At 35.9% G+C, this 20,871-nt stretch overlaps 1 protein-coding gene across 5 annotated transcripts in view; it reads left to right on the forward strand.

The window, feature by feature from the left end:
- The window catches only part of LOC105345498 (semaphorin-1A), a 37,466-nt gene that overhangs the window by 13,090 nt on the left and 3,505 nt on the right, over positions 1-20,871 (forward strand). For 2 of the 5 annotated variants that reach the window (XM_066089253.1, XM_066089252.1), the window contains 15 exons: positions 5,539-5,635; positions 6,626-6,677; positions 7,799-7,861; positions 9,921-10,031; positions 11,927-12,014; positions 12,846-12,965; positions 13,724-13,812; positions 14,407-14,548; positions 15,117-15,483; positions 16,495-16,577; positions 17,478-17,688; positions 19,275-19,343; positions 19,616-19,662; positions 19,999-20,154; positions 20,493-20,603. In XM_066089253.1, coding sequence (XP_065945325.1) covers positions 5,539-5,635; positions 6,626-6,677; positions 7,799-7,861; positions 9,921-10,031; positions 11,927-12,014; positions 12,846-12,965; positions 13,724-13,812; positions 14,407-14,548; positions 15,117-15,483; positions 16,495-16,577; positions 17,478-17,688; positions 19,275-19,343; positions 19,616-19,662; positions 19,999-20,154; positions 20,493-20,603 — 1,806 coding nt within the window. The remainder of the gene's footprint in view (positions 1-5,538; positions 5,636-6,625; positions 6,678-7,798; positions 7,862-9,920; positions 10,032-11,926; positions 12,015-12,845; positions 12,966-13,723; positions 13,813-14,406; positions 14,549-15,116; positions 15,484-16,494; positions 16,578-17,477; positions 17,689-19,274; positions 19,344-19,615; positions 19,663-19,998; positions 20,155-20,492; positions 20,604-20,871) is intronic. The other 3 variants (XM_066089254.1, XM_066089255.1, XM_066089256.1) reach the window with 3 other exon arrangements.

Below are 20,871 nucleotides of genomic sequence, written 5' to 3' on the forward strand. Positions count from 1 at the left end.
GAAATCTGTTCTCTTTTTATTGGCAAGACTAACGTCATTCATAAGGTTGTACAGTTAAAGTAAACATGGTGTGCCTAAGTGCACCATATTATGGTATGGAATAACCCTGAATGTTTCAAGTCCATTTCAACTTTTTCTAAATCACTCGATGACATTTTAATTATGCATTCAATTTAGAAATAACCAAACTATTTGACACTTTCTCACAAGATTCCAGACATTTGTGACTTGAGGGTTACATAGTTTGGCATCCATTAGTGAATTCTTGTGTTTAGATTTGACTGAAAAATATGCCTAGAAGAGCCAACCTGACTTTTGATGTAAAGTCAAAACATAATTCCCTATTGTTTTACCGTCCAAAAATAAACCTTAATACTAAGAAAAGTAGTTGTATAAATCTGACTAACGGATACATGGGTTTCCAATCATGATTATAAAACCAAAAACAATGGAAGACTGGATCCTGAAAAAAAGCCAAGAGATTAAAAGTTGTCTCAACATTTAAGAAGAATGAAATCTAGATAAGTCTGTATTGTGGCAATTGCTCATTTAAAGTAGGTGTTTAATTCGAAACGTTTTAAAAACACTTTATCTTTTAATCATAGCCCTTCGGACAAAATTTTCACCCAAATTCAATTTTTGAACTCATAAACTTGCTAGGCCCCCAGGAGTGAGAGAGAGAGAGAGAAAAAGCTGGTTTTATAAATGTCATTACCTATTAGGGGGTAATTTTAGCACTTTGAGTTGGTTAACAAGGAAAACGTTTTTTAAAAGGCTCCCTTTTAATCCAGCAGATAGTGACTTTGTAAATCAGCTCCGATTGTTTTGATGTGGTTGTACCGACCTTGGTCAGACTTAATGATAATCCTTTCTTATCCCTGTACACGGTGTCGGGGTTTTTTTCTTCTTTAAATGCAAACAGAAATAAAAGTAAAGCAGAATTAATTACTAATGCACTCTCCTTATTTTTGTTTAGTTAAAGCCCTCCTTTGTGTGTCTTGTTTGTTGTTGGACACCGGCTTATAAACCATAAATGCATTTCAAAATATGACTCAATAGAAGACAGATCAAGATGGCAACTAATCACCTTTTGATTTCGGTCTTTTACACCTCTTCATTCTGACTGATTGGGGATTTCATATAACTTTAAACTTAGTCACCAAATTTCTATCACCATTCTGTTTTTACCACAAGGCAGCCAAAGATGGCTCTTGTTTTAAATTTTAGAGTGAATCAATTGCCACCCACACCCAAAACAAAATGAAAAATGAATAAAAAAAAAAATGAATTTGAGGTCAATATTCCCCCACCTACCCATCTTAAAAACATACATATGTCTGGATGATATAGCACAAATGTTTGACATAGATCAAATACAAATATTGGCCCCAATGTCACAGATTATGTCATCTCATACAAATATTGTCATGCACTCTGAAAAGGGACTTTACATGTTTTTCTTCTATAAACAGAGCTCATTTTATTTCTTAATTATCATCGTCATTCTAATCTGTCTCTTAATCTGCTGGACTGATTCCATTTGGCAAGCAAAGAAACTTTGTATACTACGTACGTACTCTAGGCAGATTTTCAAAGTAGATTGCTTTGCATGGAGCAGAATGAAAATCATCAGAAGGGGATTTCACCACTATATTAAAAAAAAGAAAAAAAGAAATGGAAGGTGCACAATGAACGGTCAAGTACAGCACATGTATAGACGTCTAAAGGCGGAATAAAAATAGCCAAGAGCACTGACCTCAATTTATGTGTTGGGTATAATGTCTTTAAAGAAACCAACGTGATACTGTTATTAAATCCGAATAAATATATGTCATTTTTTTACCCGTCTCTGTCATGTGAGAGTTTCTAGGTTAATTGAAGGGAATTTTCACCAAGATAATTTGTAAAATAAATGTACCATATGATGAATACTATTTATCTCAGAATTGGGTTGTTAGTCGATTTTATAACATTTGTAGTTTATAAAGGTTGACATACCGTAATGTCTCGTGTATAATACGCACTCGTGTATAATACGCACCCCCAAAGTTGACCAAAAAATGGCGAAAAAACAGCAGGTCCTATGTATAACACGCACCCAAAAAATGGTAAAATCAACGGCCGCCATTTTCCCCCAAATTATCGATGTTTCATGTTAATTTTATAATCCATGCGCAATTTCTTTAATTTTGAGATTGGAACATAGCACAGACGATGAAAATCGACGGCCGCCATTTTCCCAAATAACTATCGATGTTTAATGATGATTTTTTAACCCAAGCGTAATTACTGTAATTTCGTGATCGGAACATGGCCTAAGCGATATTAGAGTCAAAGTTCTTACACTTTTAATTAAAAAGGACGGTACGATTTACATGGGCGGTATCAAATATCATTTGACACTTCGTAAAGAGTTCTTACAACATCGGAGAAGTAGAAGATCATCATACGTAGAGAAGAACGGCAACCGAGCTTAGTGCTTAAAAGTAATAATGTTTGCAGACATAAACCAGAAATTATTTAATTGATTAATTATAGTCAAACCCTATGATTGTTGTTTAAATAAACATTGTGAAGAAACGTTCGTATGTCGTATATCGTCATTATCAAGTCGTACAAATGATCGATGTAATTTTAGCAGTGTCTATGTAAAGCAATAACGTTTAACTGCATAACGGGACACAAAGTAATTAAGTTTAATAAAATCAGAATAATTGCTTATCTACATGCACTTGAAAACACCCTGTGAAGTCCGACACCAGAGAGGTGCATGCTTCTGACACCGGAAATTGTTAAACAAACATTGACCACGCGCCGAGTCAACAGGTGGCTGCTTACGTAATTTGGCGAATACACTGGCGATATTTAAACTTGTTTGATGCAAGAAATAGTGTTAAGAGAGGATAAATATTTCAATACATGGGGAAAAAAATTAAGAATAAGGTATTTCTGATGCAGTAAATTTAGTATACACTCATTCAATTTGCATAACACGTTATATCGGCAGTCACTACTCCCGTGGTATTAAGAATCACGGCTTGAAAAAATGGGGTACAATTTTGGTCCTATGTATAACACGCACCCCCCACTTTTGATCAAATTTTGGCTGAAAAAAAGTGCGTGTTATACACGCGACATTACGGTATGTACATGAATAATAAAATCAGAGAATTTTGACTCAGCTAGCCTGACAAATAATGAAAACATCAGACCATGTAGGTAATGTTTGAAATAAACTTATGGAAAAACAACTTCCTAACAGCTGAATTACAGTCTTTAAATTCCAGTAACTTAAACCTGGCCTTTGGAAAGTACAGCAAACATAGAAACCGCTTCTTGTGTGTCTGCGTGTTTAGATAGGTAGCGGGGTTGGGTCATTTTTTTGAGGCTGTGACGTAAGAAAACACACCAGGGTCCACATATGATATACACCTTTCATCAGTTGTCAATACAGCAGGACAGGAATCTCCATGTCTGCTATATTAACTATCTCTCTCCTAACCAACCAAGGGAGAATTTAATTTTCTATTAGGAACTTATCAATATTTTCACTTGATACACCCTTCATTCATTTTCCAATAAATTACCGTTTACCAACACAAGCCGCGGGCAATTGATTTTTTTTCTCCCCTGCCAAATGATGCCATTAATTGATTGGGGTGTTTTGTTTATTCCTGTTAATCTTTAAACATAAACGAGTTCAAATATTATTTTGTGTGCATAATTCGTCAAGTAAATTAATGACATTGACAAAATACTTAAAAGCACACACAGGCTTATTCTAGCATATTGTTACGGGATATGATAATGGTTTCTTCATAATTACGTGCTAAATGTGTAATGACATTTCATTAGGTATGGTGTAGGTTCGTACGATGCATCATAATTCATCGGTGAAAAGAAACCCAACTTGGTCTCGTTGTGGGACATGCCATAAAATACAGGATAGTTTTGCGTCCATATTTCTATGATAAATTAGCTGTTTTGGCTTCATGTAGATAAAGAAAAAAAAAGTATATACCCTTTGTTGACTCAGTGATTAGGTTTGGTTCATCTGAATCCACTTAACCTGGATATTGGGATGGTAACTTAGTGTTCTTGTGATAGACAGTAATTGTTGTAAGACGGTGTTATTGCTATGTTCAGACCACTGACCAGATAGATGCATGGCTTAAGTAAACGGGATTATCACCAGGTAGATAAACAGAGCAGATACCTTTGGGTATGGTTATCAAAGCTATCAGAAAGACTCTGCTGGCTAAATTGTCTCTTCACAGATCAAATCTGACACTACCATAGAAATAAACTTCTTTACTTCTTGGTTAATTTGGTTCCTGGGCATCAGGATGCGTCAGCAGCATAACTCTATGACTGTTGCACCCAAGTACATCTGCAATATGAAAAAAGGGAAAAAACCTCCCCCCCCCCCCCCCCCTCTGTATTTCCTTAAGTCTTTTTCTTCTTTTTTTTAATATTAAAAGCTGGATGCATAAGATGTATAGGATGTTTGTGCACATCAAATGATGATGTTGTACAGACAAAAAGAAGTTAGTTACACAGGTGTACCATATCTGTCATGTTGCACGGTCTGAAGAAGATACAGTGCTGACTTTAATGTGATATGGACCTTGCAGTCTGCGCTCTAAGCAAGTTACCATTAATACGAGGGGCTTTAGATACTCAAAAACAGGTCAGGCAAAATGAATTAAGAGAAGAGAATTTATGAACCACAAGCATTAATGCATCTCTCTCCCCACTTTCTTGCATCGTTCACAATGTATTCTTGACTTGCAAATTACGAGTTTTATTTGAAAGCAGATCCAACATAAAGATTTTTTTTCCATTGGTGTTAATTCCTTATTGGTGTTAAAATAAGAATATGATTCTGTAGGCTCAGCTTTTTTATGTTAATTTGGATATTGTTGTTATTCATGCTCATCTGAATGGGCTGCTGAGAATTTTCTCCTTAATTCAGACTTAATTCAGACCAAGGTATTTCCAGCACAGCGATTTCTGTGTGAGAAAAGGGAATATAATTCTAGTGCGAAGGAGGCACCCCATAGAACAGGTGCCCTGCTTCTTGGCAAAATAAAGGATTTCCCATCATGGACTGTCAAACAGCTAGGCCTGACACTTTAATTTTACCCCTTAGTAAGACTGATGTATTTTTCAAGTCCCCAGAGTGGGAAGAATTAACAATAAGTCCCATGCTACCTGAATTATATAGACACAACATTATACCAATGAAGAACATGCTGAAAATCATTTTGTTGACCACATGCTTTTCAGAAAATTGAAAGACAAATTAAAAAAAATAGCAATTTGCATTCTATGGAAGTTATGTGCTTCATGATCAGATATTTTTGCTGATTTCAACCAAAAACAAGTTGATTGATTAATCAAACAAGAATGAAAAGTGTGTAGAAAATGAATTAAATTCTGGAAAAGTTGTTACAAAAGCATGAATGGTTTGATTTATTGTAATTGATGGACATGAATTTAGCATTCAGAATAATTTAACAAAAATTTATTCCACAGATTTGCATGGAGTGCAGGTTTACCAAGGCGAGAGCGGTAACAACCCCCATTATAAACTGATCGAAGCGGAGAAAGAGTCCATGTTACTTGGAGCGAGGTATGGTATTCCCACAAATATTTCTTACATTTCTGATCATAGCACAAAACTTTCTACCTATAAAGGATATAGATATTGCGCAATGGCTGTTTTTTAGTACTGGATATGAATTACTCACACATTTACATATACTGGAGAAGGATTGGCAATTTAACCATCAAAAGTATAACCTGATAAAAAAATTGTTAATGAAACAAACTGCAGACAATGATATTTTGTCATATGAATAAATAGAAACGAAGAAAGGTGATATTGTGTGTAGGGGGAATTTTGAAACGAAATAGAATGGGATGGTGCAAAATTGGGTCGAAGAGTTTATGCATGTATTGAAATATTGTCTGATTCACAGCAACAGGCAAGTAAGAAAATTTGAGCATGTCTGACGATTGAAGAACTCAATTTTCTTCAATGCAAGAAGTAATAGGATAGTGCACATGTGTTCTTACGAGATCAAAGGCCCTGATGTAATGAAATGAATTATTTATTCAGATGTACATGTGAATCAAATAAGAGCTAGGCATGGTAATATGGGGGAACTAAAGTCAATATTTCCCAATAAAATGAAGTGTATTATCTGGCTGGGTTAGTTTTTTGTGTAAATCTTGGCACCACCCTCCAGTTGAAGTGACCCATTAAGCATTGTATAGGGGGAGAAATTGAATGGACGCCTTTTTCCTGTTCCCCTATGATTAGATATTAGAAGACGATAGTTGAAATATAGGTCTGGCAAGTCTGATAGTGAAAAATTGAAGAGAGAAAGAGAAGAAAAAAAATTGAATCGGCAAACATAAGCTGTGTTTATTAAGAGAGGAATTGGCCGACAGGTCTTGATATTGAATGAAAAATGCACTACTCATCATTTGTATTTCAAGTCACATAAGGTCAAAATGGGAGAAAGATTGGAGACATGATGTTGATCGAATCTTTGACACTGATCACGACTCATTCATTTTATTTTTTCTTTCATTTCTTTTTTCTCTCTCTCCACAGAAACAAGATGTACAACATCAGTATGGCAACGCTGGAGGAAAATGTTCTAGAGGTAAATGAGGAATTCCATTATTATTAAAAGAAGAATTTAATAGCTTAGCTGTAGATGATGTAACACATTAAAGATCATAACCCAGGGGGATAGATTGCCAACAGGTGCACTTCCTGAAAGAAAAAAAGAATCTGAAAAGGTCTTCCATCCTGATTTTAAGGACCAGATGAAAGAGTAAATCATTAAAACAGAACAGTAAGCTCCTTGAGCTATCTCATTTACTACCGCCCATTACACAACTATGCACATTATGCATTTCCTAAAGTGCTCCAGAATCTTGATGCTTAATGACAGTATTGCATTCTCTAATCTCTGGAGTGAAAGTCATAAATATAATGTCTTTTCTCCCCCTGCTGCTCCAATCAAGCAGATAATCGGGTGCCCCAGCCTCCATAATTGTTTCGGAGTGGCTGACACACAATAGGGTATACTGTGTAACTCGGCAATGTACAGAAGACAACATAAGGGTGGGCAAAGTCTTTTTTCACCTTTGTCTCTCACACCTGGGCTAGTCACCCGCTGACCTGATTTGTCAACAGATGGAGCGGACACAGAAGCCGGGGATTGTAATCCCAATCGTCATTCAACTACCGGGGCACCCTGTCAATCAGGTGTCACTCGCCTATAATGGGTACATGTCCCCCCTTATTTTCTTTCATTAGTAGGGTGTTATTTTTTATCAGGAAGGTAAATCTAGGGTATTACTCTGAAACACTTGATATATATGATGTAGGAAGTCTGTGACACAACCCTTGATTGGCAGACGTCTGTTGTCTGCGCTGTGTGCGTTGTGTGTTGTTATATATACGCTGTATGTTGTTACTGCAGCAAGCCCGAGCACATTGCACTCGCGCGGATGTGCATTTCGAGGTTATGATGATTGTGTCAAACTCACCTAGCCCCATAAACAAACAAAACCATCCACCTCTTATCTTATCCGCTCTGTTGCTATCTGTAGAAAGCAAAAATATTGATATCTATATTTATATTTATATCTATCATGTATTGATAATGGATCCTGATATATCTTAAAGTACAGAGAGATATTACTCTATTTAATGATATAAACTTTTTAGTTTTGATTTTTCATCTTTTAATTTTCTTTATTTCCTTTCTTGCAGAGAATTGAATGGGAACCCAGAGATTTTGATAAGAAAGTGTGCCTTACCAAAATGAAAACAGAGGTAAGTTTGGCTCTTTTTTTTTTTTGTTTTATTCAAGTTGACCTTCAACCAAATGAAAACAGAACACAGTACTGAATAGACCTCAAAAGACACTGACATTTACATCAAATTAGTGGCAGCTCAGATGAGATATGTCGGAGTGATGGTGATGAGTTTTGATGACAAGTCTGAATTTATGGAGCCAGTATATTAATGCACAAAAGGAAAAGTTCGGTTAAACCTTTCCTTATTAAGCTCAGTCACAGCTAAATTGAATGTGTTCTTGTTATGAAAAACAGCTGGAGTAACCTCTCGCCTGAATGAAAAACTCTTTAATATGTACTCCAAGAGGACAAAAAAAATCTGTCTTATGGAACCGAAACATGCAAGATCCATACCCATCTCGGCTAATGATATTTGCCAAGGCAGGGGTAGCTACAGTCATTAAGAGTGTAATATACACCACGGGTAAACACCTGCGAACGATCTGAGCAGGTTTGAGTACCCAGTGACAAGGGTCCTTCTTAAAATACCTATACTATGGCAGATTGTTTACCCTGGAGTAGAGGACAGAGAGAGAGAAAAATAAAATGCAACTGGAATCCACTAACAAAACCCATTGTGCCATATCTCTAGATATCAAAAAGATGGAACGGTATGGTCTTGAATTACACCAAGGTTAATTACGGGAGTTATCTGTTGGGTTATCGCTGCGGCCCAGTTTTGGAAGACAATAGACAAATGGGCCGTGATAAAACAAAAGATACTGGTTTCTCATGTTCCGAGCTAGATTAATGACTGCAGATTCCGAGTTTTAATTCATTAGGTCCTGCCATGTTATGCAGCTGTTCTTATTCTGTTGTCTTGTGAAGTATGTGTAAAGTCACTTGGGACTCCAACAAATGAAGCATTTCTTAACATGCAATAACTAATCGAACTTCTTTTAAAGTCTTCAAGAGGGGGGAGAAATATTGATTTCTCTCTTCTTTGATAATTAATAAATTAAATAGCTTACGACTGTTATTGTTAATCTTTGCACGAGGGATTTAGAATAGACTGAGTCGCAATAAGCAGCAGAACAGTTTGACGTAGACGAAAATTAATTCTAAAACAAGTTTTGTTTTGAAAATCTCGAAGTGTTTTTCCATTTTTTTTCAGTGCATGCAAACATTGATCATAAAAAAATAAAATAACACAACAGAAACATTTGACAGACTGTAAAGAATTAACAGTTGCAAATTGACCTAACAATGAATGACTTAATTGAAGGCACGTGGGGGAAAAACATAAAAACATAAAAAAAGGAATACAGGAACGAACATATCATTTACCAGGAGTTGCAGGTTTAGCCCTCCCAAACACAGAGCATTAATTGTTTTGACTGGTGATTCCGATTATGAATAGAGACCCTCCCGTTTTACGTAATAGCAATATCGGGTTATGTAATAAATGTAAAATAATAAGGCTATCAGACTGCTCCTCTTCTTCCCCAGCATCACCGGTGCATTTCGCAGTAGTTGACATTTACAAGCTTTCTGTCTGCAGCTTTCTCCAGAGAATATAAATACAGGTAGATCTTATAAACCGCCGTAGTTAATATCCATCAAATGATGGGACAATCCTTGAAATGTATGCATATATACGTGCATAATTTTAGATCTGATGTATATGAAATCTGGGGCAGTTTTCTTCTTTTTCTGTTGTAAGGGAAGAACTTGATGAAAATGTCACAACAAATATATCATGTAAATGTGAAACAGTATATGTATCCACCCTTATCATACAGAGCTGTGAAGTTCATAGTGTCATATCACCCCGAACTTAAATTAATATTAAGGTTTCAAATACAGTAATAGATTTCTTAAAATTTCATTAAAAAATGTCCACCCTGCAGAATCAAATTTAATACATGTGTATATTTTCTAGTACATTGCAATGGCCATTGTTATTCAACAACACATTAAGCCATATGCAATATATTTTGGCATTGGTGACCAAAGTCAAGTTGTTTGTTTTTGTCAGTGCCTAACCTATTCACATTCAATTCTATTAATGGCTGTTTTTTTCTTTTGTTCTCCAGGAAGAATGTCAAAATCATATCAGGGTCATTGGCAAGAAACCATCTGGGGAATTATTCGTGTGTGGCACCAATGCATTCAAGCCAAAGTGTCGCTCCTATGTCAAGAGTGAGGTAGGTTTGGTCCAGTATATAATTGTTGAGTAACCGGGACTGCAAAGTCCATTGTATTAAAAACCTATTATGTATGGCCGTTCCATAATTCCATGAATGAAAGGTTGCTTTTTCGTGTTATTGAAAGTAATATAAGGCGGTCAGTTGGTCATTTATCAAGAAAAGCGATTTGTTTTTCTAAGATAGATTTGAATTTAATGAATAAACCAAACCCATGCAATACTGGATAAAATGAGCAAAAAATTTCGCTAAGTAATTAATTAATTTACAGTATGCATAATCGGTGACATGAAAAATTATCTTTTATTCAGTGGTTCTGTATTGATATTAGGATGATATGACATTACCTAGAAGGAACTGTCATATCAGCTAAAATGGCATTGAAAAATGCAAGTCAATGGGTTTTAGTATGCCTGCAGAATATAATCAATTTCGATGCAACAGTAAATCTCACGATTCGATAGAATAATTAAAACCCAATCCTAATAGCATCAAATTTGGAAGTACCATATCATGATTTGATAAAAATTTGGGTCCTTTTTCCTGCCATTCCCAGTAATTTAATAGTACTGTCACCCACTCATATCCAATCAATGCTATTGTTGGCTTGAAGCTATCTGCTGCAACCAATCGGACATATATTATCAAAATTTGGTGGTATTAAGTGGATAATTCACTGACACCAGAAAATCACCTGTGCCAAGTTTCCTTTAAATCTTGTTCACCCCTTTCTTCTTTGGACCACCTGAAATGGGGAGAAGGGGGATTATTTATATCTATATTTTAAGACCCACGGTACTATTTCTGGCCTCCGATTTCTGTCAGACCAAAGCAAGGGTCTAATGTGATCAGAGAATGCTTTACGACCTTCCCTTTTATAGTGTTGTGGCTGACGGGATTTTTATCACCTTATTGATGATAGTCCCCCATAAGAGACCTATCTGAAATATGATAGCATGTTATGACACTTGATTACAATAAAAATAAGCTTTTTATCGAAGCGAGAGGGACTTAACTTTTGGCCTTGTATCAAATGGTCTATTATGGGCCGCAGGTGTACAAGTTTCACTACAATTTAGATAAATTTCTGAAGTCTCGTGATTTACCCATCTGGACTTGTATGACAAATTCAAGATTTACGTGTACCCCCACACACCATCATTTTATTTGGTGTTTTTTTTTCTTCATGAAATTAAGATGACGTTATAGGGCACTATCCTCTTTGTGACACCTGACAATAGATTTATGTCTTGTTAGATTCAGGGCAATTATTCTAAATGATTCAAGCCCGCAAAAATTGTCCAGAGGGGTGGGCTTTTTTGGGAGGGGGTGGGTGAACTGCCCATTTTCCTGAGTGTTTTATTATGGTACAGGTGAAACATACATCCTGTTAAGTATACATACAATTAACCAAATTTTCTATTTTAAAAAGTTCCCCAAAGAGATAATTAGTTTCCGCAAGTTGAAAATGCTGAACTTTCACTTGTGGCTAGCAAACAAGTTATTCACTTGAAGTAAATGCTGTCATAAATTTCAGGATGTTTACTCATCTATATATGGCTACTCTCTAAAATGGATAAAAGTTGTCTGTAAATATGCGTCAGGAAAAAGTCCAGGCTAATTCTTATAATGTCTAATTGAACAAATATTGTCTTTTAAATGCAGAGTTTTCATTTAAAAACTAAACAGAGCAGTGTGAAAATTTAATCAAGTTTTGAAAAACTAAGGTCTAGAAAGCAACAACACATAGAGCAATATTTGTCTTAGAAATATATATACATTGATATTTCAGAAGCCTAAGCAAACAGATATATTTTAAATTTGTTTTTGAAATAACAAAATTTTCTCCTCCCAGCTAGGTAACTGTAGAATTCTATTTTAATTTGCTTTTGCAGGAGATGACCTACGTAATGAGCGGAGAAGAAAAGGGGGTGGGTCAATGCGCTTTTGATCCCCGCCACAATAGTACCTATGTGTTCTCAGGTGAGTCCCTGGCTTTACATTACCAGTCCTCTGGCATTTATTTGTCAGTCAGTTTAACAGTACATCCAGTTTTAATCTTAATGGACAGCGATAAACCCTCAAACTTCATTAATGTCTTCATATCTATGCAATATTGGTTCCATGGTGGGATTTGGAAAATTGCAGACATGTATTGATTTCACAAAATGTTTTTTTATCAAAATGTCATTATAAGTTCCATGCAACATGGACCATGCCCTTGTGATACATGGAGTGAATCTAGGTTAAGTGGAAATAGAGTCCTGTTGAGATTAATTAGGTCAATATAAAGTTACTGTTTCATTCTCCCGAGATGGACCACCCCAAAGAGATGGAATTCAACCAGACCAGACGACAAGGGTCTGGCTCAATCTCCTCAATGTAATGTCACAGTCATAGAATTTGACAGACAAAAGGACTTCATGTCAACAACTGCCTACACAAGGCTATAAAAACAATAACATGGCAAGAAAGCGATCCCCATACTGGCTCCCTGATGATTTAATGTTAAAAAGGAAATGAAAGATTAGACAGTGAAATGCTTGGTCTGTGCAATTCATTGCAGCAATGATCCATGCTCCACCGGGCTTAATGGAACTGGATGCTGGGTCTTCCTGGACCTGCAGACCTTTCGCTTTGTCTGAGAAATTAGATCTCGATTATCGCTGTACCTATTGGCTGTTCATGCACACTGAACCCTTGAACCTCTTGATATGTTGTGCCTGCTCTCTAATTCACCAGACAGACATCCAATCAGAAATTAAATCCGCTTAATCTTATTCTTTAACCCTTCTAATTTTTTTTCATTTGCAGATGGCAAGCTGTTTTCTGCAACTGTGTCCGATTTCTCCGAACGTGACCCACTTATTTTCAGCACCAGTAATGGCCCCTCTGGTCTTCGAACTGAACAACATGACTCCAAATGGCTCAACGGTAATAAGTCTTATTTTCAGCAATACCCCGGTATATTGGTCATGTTACAATTTTGCCTGTTCTCTCAGGATACTTAAAGAACAGCTTTGAGAACTGGAAGAGAAAGCAGAATAAATTTACATTTCTATTTTTTTTTTCCTCCCCTAATGTTATTTTTAGTACAGTTAAAGTCATAGTTCTCCATTTTCCCTATCTGTTTTAAAAATCGACCCACTTTAGACTGAAGTCTGATGTATCTTTTGGAATAAGATGGTTGGGAGATTTTGTAAAGAATTATTATCCCATAAATAAACTGTGTATTCAGAATGGTCATCCAGCCTTGTTACAAGGAGTGTGTTTATGTCGAAAAGCCCTCAGATTTCTCGTCATCATTGTATGACATTACCTCACAAGTTATAAGGATAAATTGGGGCTTTTTTTGATATTGTATCTATGACTTTCTAAAAATATCAAATTTCATCCAAAATGATATGATATTTGTTGGTTAAAAATAGGTTTTTAAATTTTTTATGTATTCTGTTTTTGCACCCAGTCACTTTCCGAAAACAGTGAATTTGCATACAGAGAAAGTCGAGGACCTTATTTATGGCTAGATGAGGTTGATAACTTTGACAGGGTATTGCTGGGTTAAACCTGTTTTCGATTGTTATGAAAATGATGAGGATTACCAAAAAAACCGCAGCACACTCATATATAGATCCTAATCAAAACCATCACTTTGTAAAACCTATTCTTTAAACTTATTTGTTCACTTTCAGATCCCAACTTTGTCGGCTCCTTTGACATCAAGGATAAAATATACTTCTTCTTTCGAGAGACTGCAGTGGAACATATTAACTGTGGAAAGGTAATTTATTTTTGGTTTGCATATTTAATAAATCGGTCCTGTCCCTTGCCCAGCTGTGCCCTATTTATTTCTCCGGTGGGTCCCTTGAGTGAACAGCCCTCTGTCACTGTGTGTATTGTTGTCACTGAGGAGTGTTAGTGTCCACTGCGGGGACAGGACAGTTCATCTCTTGGCTGAGTTACGTCTGACGCGGGCCATCTTTCTCCAAGGGATGTTAAATTGGCCCGGACTTAAATCATTTTGTACTTCACTGACCCCCACCTCCCAAATAGCTCCAAAACAAAACATGCTAGTATCTTCAAATTTTCATGAAAAATAACTCCCTAAAAGGAGTACACTTAATAACTTTGCTTCCTTTGATTGATAACAGCCACAGCAGCAAAATGCTCACTTGACTGATTGAGCTTCAGATGAAAAATTACCCTTCTTGAATTTATTGCATATGGTTTCATGCCTATATTGCAAGCAGTATTTTAGAATCCTTAACCCCCAACTCACATCCCTTCCATTTAGATGATTGATTTTAATTATTTACATTTAATTTCCATCCATGATGATATTCATTAATGCATCATTATTCTTTTTGTTTTGTAGACTGTTTTCTCAAGAGTAGCCAGAATTTGTAAGAATGACAGAGGAGGCCAGATCATGATGAAAAGCATCTGGACGTCATTCTTCAAGGCCAGATTAAACTGCAGCATACCTGGGGAATATCCTTTCTACCTGGATGAAATTCGTAAGTGTCAACAAGTTTTTTTTAACAATCTCTTTTCAGATTTGGTTTGTTTACAAAAAATCCTGAAAAAAACAGCTTTGATTTTGGAGCTGATCCAGATTTACGATTATCACAGGGATAGGACATACTTGACCCTAATGCGACAATTTGAAAGCAATTAGAACTCTGTACTTTAATGTTTGTTTATATTGTCTGATAAAACCCAAATAAAAAAAAAGACAAACAATGCTGAATTCCTCAGAAATAGCAGGGTTTTTTCATCCTATGTATTGTTTGCTGGTGTAATAAATCTGTCATTACATCTGAACGCAATACCTTTGTACAGCTTTCACAGATTCTTGCAAGAGAGACAGTTATTGCTTTCTCCTCAGGAGGAGAAATTGTTTTGGGCGACTGTAATGGAAGTTCTTATGTAACTTACACTCACAAGATGTTTTATACCTGTCAGGGGCGCTTTACCTTGAAGCGAGGAGCATTAGATTATGGATGAGAAGTTTGCATACTTTTCATCGAACAGAAGCAAGATATATGTGTACTTTTATCTTTAACGTCTCTCTCTCTCTTGCAGAATCTACGTCAGAGATGGGTCAAGGCAACTACATGTCAACCGACAGAAGTGATAACAGGACCGACATGTTTTATGCAGTTTTCCGTACTCCCTCTAACAGCATCCAGGGATCAGCAGTTTGTGCCTTCAAACTGGCCGATATTGAGAGGACATTCATGGGGAAGTTCAAGGGACAAGAGTCCACCTATCATAACTGGCTTCCCATTTCGCACCCCAACCCTGACCGAAACCCCCACCCCAGCATTTGTGTCAATGACTCCTATCAGATCTCGGAACCCATGCTGAACTTTATCAAATCACACACCTTGATGGACCCAGCTGTCCCCAGTGCTGGAGGAAGTCCCCTCATAGTTCTACCCACTTTTAAGTGAGTATTCAAGGCACATTTAAGTAGACATTTAAGCCACATTAAAGACACATATAAGGCACATTTAAGAAATTGGGTTTTTTTTCTTCAAAGCTGCATTCAAATTCAAGATAAAACTTAAATACACACCATTCCTTGAAAAAGAAGGTTAGATCAGTTTAAAAACCTTTTTCTCGGAAAAAAAAATCAAGCAGGAAGTCTGCCAGTTAATTGACCCGACTATAGAGTCTTTAAAAGTTAGGAAAACCATTAACCTCTTAATTTAGAATAATAAACATATTATTATAAAACGGTTTGCTAGATGGATATGGATAAAAGTCAATTTTCGGTGTTAATTAATATTTATCATAAAGTGATAAATTGTTCGGAATGAGGTGTTAACCTATGATGGATCATTCAGTATTTCTGTCTCCGTCAAATTACGCCAGTCTTGTTTAATGTTTCACTTTATTTTTATGGGCTCCTGTTATAGTAAATGTTAATTTGCAAGCTTCTTTCCCAACCTACATTTATTTGATTGATAATGAAAGTGTTAAGATTCACTCCCCTAAAAAAAAAGGCAAATCGGAAAAACATCAAACGAGGAGTCAATTTGATTGTAAAGAACAGTAGAGAAAGTCTGTGTGACGTACATCTGGTGACATAACAAAATAAAGGGAAGCACATGCAGGAAAACTGTCGCGCTATCTAGTCGAGACAGACTGTTATTTCTGTGGATCTGAAAATAAAACCCAATATGTAGCCAAAAAAACTGATTATCTTTATAATACATCTTATCACTCTCTGGATTGCCTGGAACTCCCTTTGAGATATCCGTGTGGTAAAATTCTCGTAGTATATCTCAAGTAGTAAAAGTGATCGACATTTAGAATATATATGTTTATTAAAAAGGAAGAAGAAAAAAAAATCTGCTGGAGAGTAAATCTGCTATCTTATCATGATAGGCCAGGTGCTTGGTTTTTTTGTTTTTATGTACGCTGTCTAATAATGATGTACGTTTCTGAACTTCAGAGGCAGGATGACCCAAATTGCTGTTGATTGGCAGGTCCATGCTGGCGATGGCAGATACTATGATGTCATTTTCGTTGGAACTGGTGAGTTTATATTTTACAGAGCATTTTTTTCTCGGTTCAAACCAAGATGCTTTTATTACATGGAGACTTAACAATCTCGAAAGTATTTTAAGGTTTTTTTTTCCCTTCAAGTGCGCTTAAATATTTCTTGCGCCAAGACATGTGGGGTAAGATTTTTGACAGAAAATGTGTTATAAATTTCCCCCTGTGACATAACAGTCTGAGTGTAGGTAAACATGGCCTCTTGGGTATCATCCCCGAAAATCAGCACTTCACAAAAGATGATTTGTGGAATCATAAAAATGATTGGAGGTTTTTCAAGCATTTTACTGACTGATTTACATACGATTTTTGGGGGTTCTTAAAAGCTTGCTTTTGTCTGCCGCCTCCATAGCACCAGGCATTGGCTGTGAGATAAGGAGCCAGTGTATGTAACACTGGGGGTATGGGGAGACGTAATTGTAGTCTTATCGTCTTCTTCTGTCTCCTTGTACCACTTTGTGGAAGCTGTAAAGTAGAAAATAATGACTGCCATTTCAAAATCCCTTTCAAGAGATAAATGCATTTGGTTAAACACTGGTGCCCCCTTTGCTATTGAAGTTGTTCAACGACTCCCCTCAATTATCATTGATTTAAAAAGATTTAAATATCTAATGATAGATCAGTTAGGCAATTATATGTATGAAAGGCACGTTATTGCACCATAGTGGAACAAACTACAGTTGAGATTCATAAACCTCATATTTAACTAGACTACATAAATCCCTCATTTAACCTACGTATTGCGAACAAATTACAACACAAAAGAGGTCTTATTTAAGATTTCCTGACATGAAAAGGAGAAATCGAGAAATTTTATAGAAAATGATCAAAGATAAGTCAAAGAGTTAACAAATATTTTCTTTCTTTTTTTTCTACTAGATGATGGTCGGGTTCTCAAGGTGGTCAATAAAGGTCAAGGGTCAAAGGTGGAGACAGTGGTCATTGAGGACATCAAGGTATTCCCCGATGGGTACGCCGTCACTGGTCTGAAGATCTATAGAGCCAATGGGAAAGAGAAACTCATCGTGATCTCCAAAGAAAAGGTCATCTCTGTCCCACTGCATCAATGCGAACACCAAGAGTCATGCAGGTAATAAAAAAATCTTAAAATTAAAGCCATTTTTACAGTCATTTTTAAAGAAATTATGGGGAAGGGGGGTCATGGGAACCCACATTTATTCCCAGTCAATCAAATTTTAAATCTAAAAATAAAATACCTAGAAGAAAAAATCAAGATTATTTTTTCCAAGCAGAAGAATTTTAATCAGTCAATCTGACCTGTCAAACAAGCTAACGCAAACAGAGATAATTCCACCACTTACGAGACAGGTATGTGTTGGAAAAAAAAATATATGGCCTTGTTGGTCTAGTTCATATTGCATACCGAAGCCATTCAAATTGGAGAGAAAAGCTATGTGCTAACTGTGCTGGGGGTAGCCATCTTCCAGACAACTTCAAAGAGTGGGGGTACTTTACAACATATTTTAACCCCCCGATTTCAATATAGAACATGAGAGTAAACTCTGGTCCAGTATTTCACACTTTTGGAGTATCTAGGACCTCTAGAAGTCCCTAAAAGTTTTAATTTTTTTACAATCCTCTTCACAACTTCTACAAGATCTTTACACAATGAGTATAACTGTGGATATAACTGTAAACCGCAGACGTAAGCAGAAGACAGTGATATACTGACAGGTGACATGCAGTCAGAGTAATGATTTGACATTTATAAAACTGCGTCTAAAACTGCGGTGAATGCATGGGTTTTTGTTTTTCCTGGTGGACATATTTAGTAACACACACCTTTTTGCTCTCAAGGCGCCAATTTTGCATCAGTTTCACTGAAAAGCACTTGAATCCCTTTCAAGTATTGCCGTACAAAGTCTTCAATTACGAAGATCGCAGGGATCTGTACAAATAACAAATATGGGATATCTTTATGGTACATCATACCTAGAAGTCTTTTATTCCATTCTTGGACACATCACGTTCAATGCTCTTTAAGTGTGGAATGCAAAAGGTCTACTAATTTGATCCCATTCCGTCGCAATGGGTGGTTGGCAAACACAAGGGGATGAAGTCTCTGTGTATTCATTAGGCCGCGATCTCTATCTTCTTCTCCAACCATCCGTGTGTCTGTTTGAATAAGTCCACATATTTCATGACGAAGCAGAGTTTTTTTGTTTAAGAAAATATGCATCGGACAAATAAAGCTTTTTTGAGATGGAGGCTGTGCTTTGTATTCAGATTCCATAGTGCTGACATCTTTTATTTACTTTTACAAATTATTGCATAGCTCTAACTTGAATTGTTAAGTAAAAGATGATTTTGTTCAGTGCAGAACAACACTTAAAATTGACATTTTTTAAGTTATGTTTTAATTTTTATGCATATTCTTTTATATATAACCTCTCATAATAATACAGTGAAAAACAAAAATTATGCATGACAATAAGTCAGGGGAGAAAAAAAAAAACCATCTTATACAAAGAGACAAAAGCAATGGGAAGATGCACAAGATATATAAACATGTTTGTTCTCATATGGGCATTCAGAAAATGTCACATAAAAATAAAACAAAATGCACTGGTTTTTCAATGTAAAGCATTTTGCGCATGTATGTGATGCGGTGCTTCACATGACAAATAATTTTTTTGTTTTCTATTTTAATCTTAGGTCATGCGTAAGGCTCCAGGATCCTTACTGTTCTTGGGTCGATGACAAATGTGCAGCGAGTGATAGAGGGTAAGTCACAGTCATGACCAAAATGATAAACCAACTCGTAATCTTAAAGAAGCGGTATTAATTATTCATGTGCCGTAACGGAAAACTAATAAAAACATGACAGAAGTCATTTGATTAACCTAGATTTTTTTTCTTTTTTTCAAAAAGTGCAAGTTTTTTGAATGATGTATGGAGACATTTTGTAACAACTCCATACAATAATCAAAAGGATAAGCTGTGTCAGTGTCTTTAAATGATAGATCTAATAAAAGAGTTTTTCATTTTCTCTCTAGAATTCAAAGTATACTAACTGGCGCCCATAGTGGCTGTGGACCAGAAGGTATGTATAAATGTTAGCCTGCATGAGTTTTCCTCTGATGTTTCTATTGTATTTTTCCCCAGTTTAAACTGATTTAGGAAAGTGGCAACTTATTTGCAATCCTTTTCTAAATCAGTTAAAGCAACTGGAAGTTTTTTCTTGCTAGTTTTGCCAAACTTCTTGACTTTTTTTCTCTCTATCTCTGAATTTTATTTAACAACATGAATTCAAATGAAGTTTTGGATTGTGTTTTATTATTATTTGATTATTCGTGTGGGTTTACCTTGTATAAGTTTTATTTCAAAAGGGTGTTTTTTGTTTCATTTTGAATTTTGATTTAATTCCCATTTTTATTAGAAAAATCTACGCTCTCACCTTCAACTACATCCAAACCCAAGGAGGTCTCGAACACTGAGAAACCTCAGTGCAACTGTCAATGTCCCAACAACATTGAAAACGTTCTCCCTGGAGTCCACACCACCAAAAAACCAGATCCACCACCACAAGTGGAGGGTTAGTGTCATCTGTGTGACCTACATACGATCTATCTATATATAATCACTTTAGTATTAGATGTGCCTTGAGATTAAAACAAACTGCTTTCTCTCCACGACAATTAGATAGAATATATTTGATATATGTATGATATATATAGACCTTAAGAATACACCAGTAATTATTATCAAACTAACATCAGTAATTTTTTTAAAGCATATGTATGAACTAATTACGAGTGCAAAACTATATATATAACCCCTTGCACATATTGTAGATGATTTGATTAACATATACAGATAAATATGAGATATGAATTACAAGAATATAAACAGAAACCAACTTTTATTTCACAGTAGAGGATGAGTTAGATATCGATATGTCGGACTTCTTGGAAAGAAAACCCAACCTAAAGAAAATTGAACTTTTTCAAAGGTTGGACGTGAACAACCAGAATAAAGATTCTGGTAAGCTGTCGTCTGATCATGCGGTGCAATTCACCCAAATCATGAAACCGGCTTACAATATATAACCAGCATCTTACATAATATATATCTCCATCCATGGGGGCCAATACATAGCCAAACCCTCAAATCATCACTGGGACATTCACTCAAATTCATTTTGCATTTTTCTCTAACCAATCACATCGTGTCTTGCATGCATGGGTTGCATTTTGGTTTCAGATTTTGATTTTTTGTTGTGGTTTTTTTTTTTTTTATTAGTTATTTGTTG

The sequence above is a fragment of the Magallana gigas genome, chromosome 6 (genome assembly GCF_963853765.1).
Source record: "Magallana gigas chromosome 6, xbMagGiga1.1, whole genome shotgun sequence".
NCBI lineage: Eukaryota > Metazoa > Mollusca > Bivalvia > Ostreida > Ostreidae > Magallana > Magallana gigas.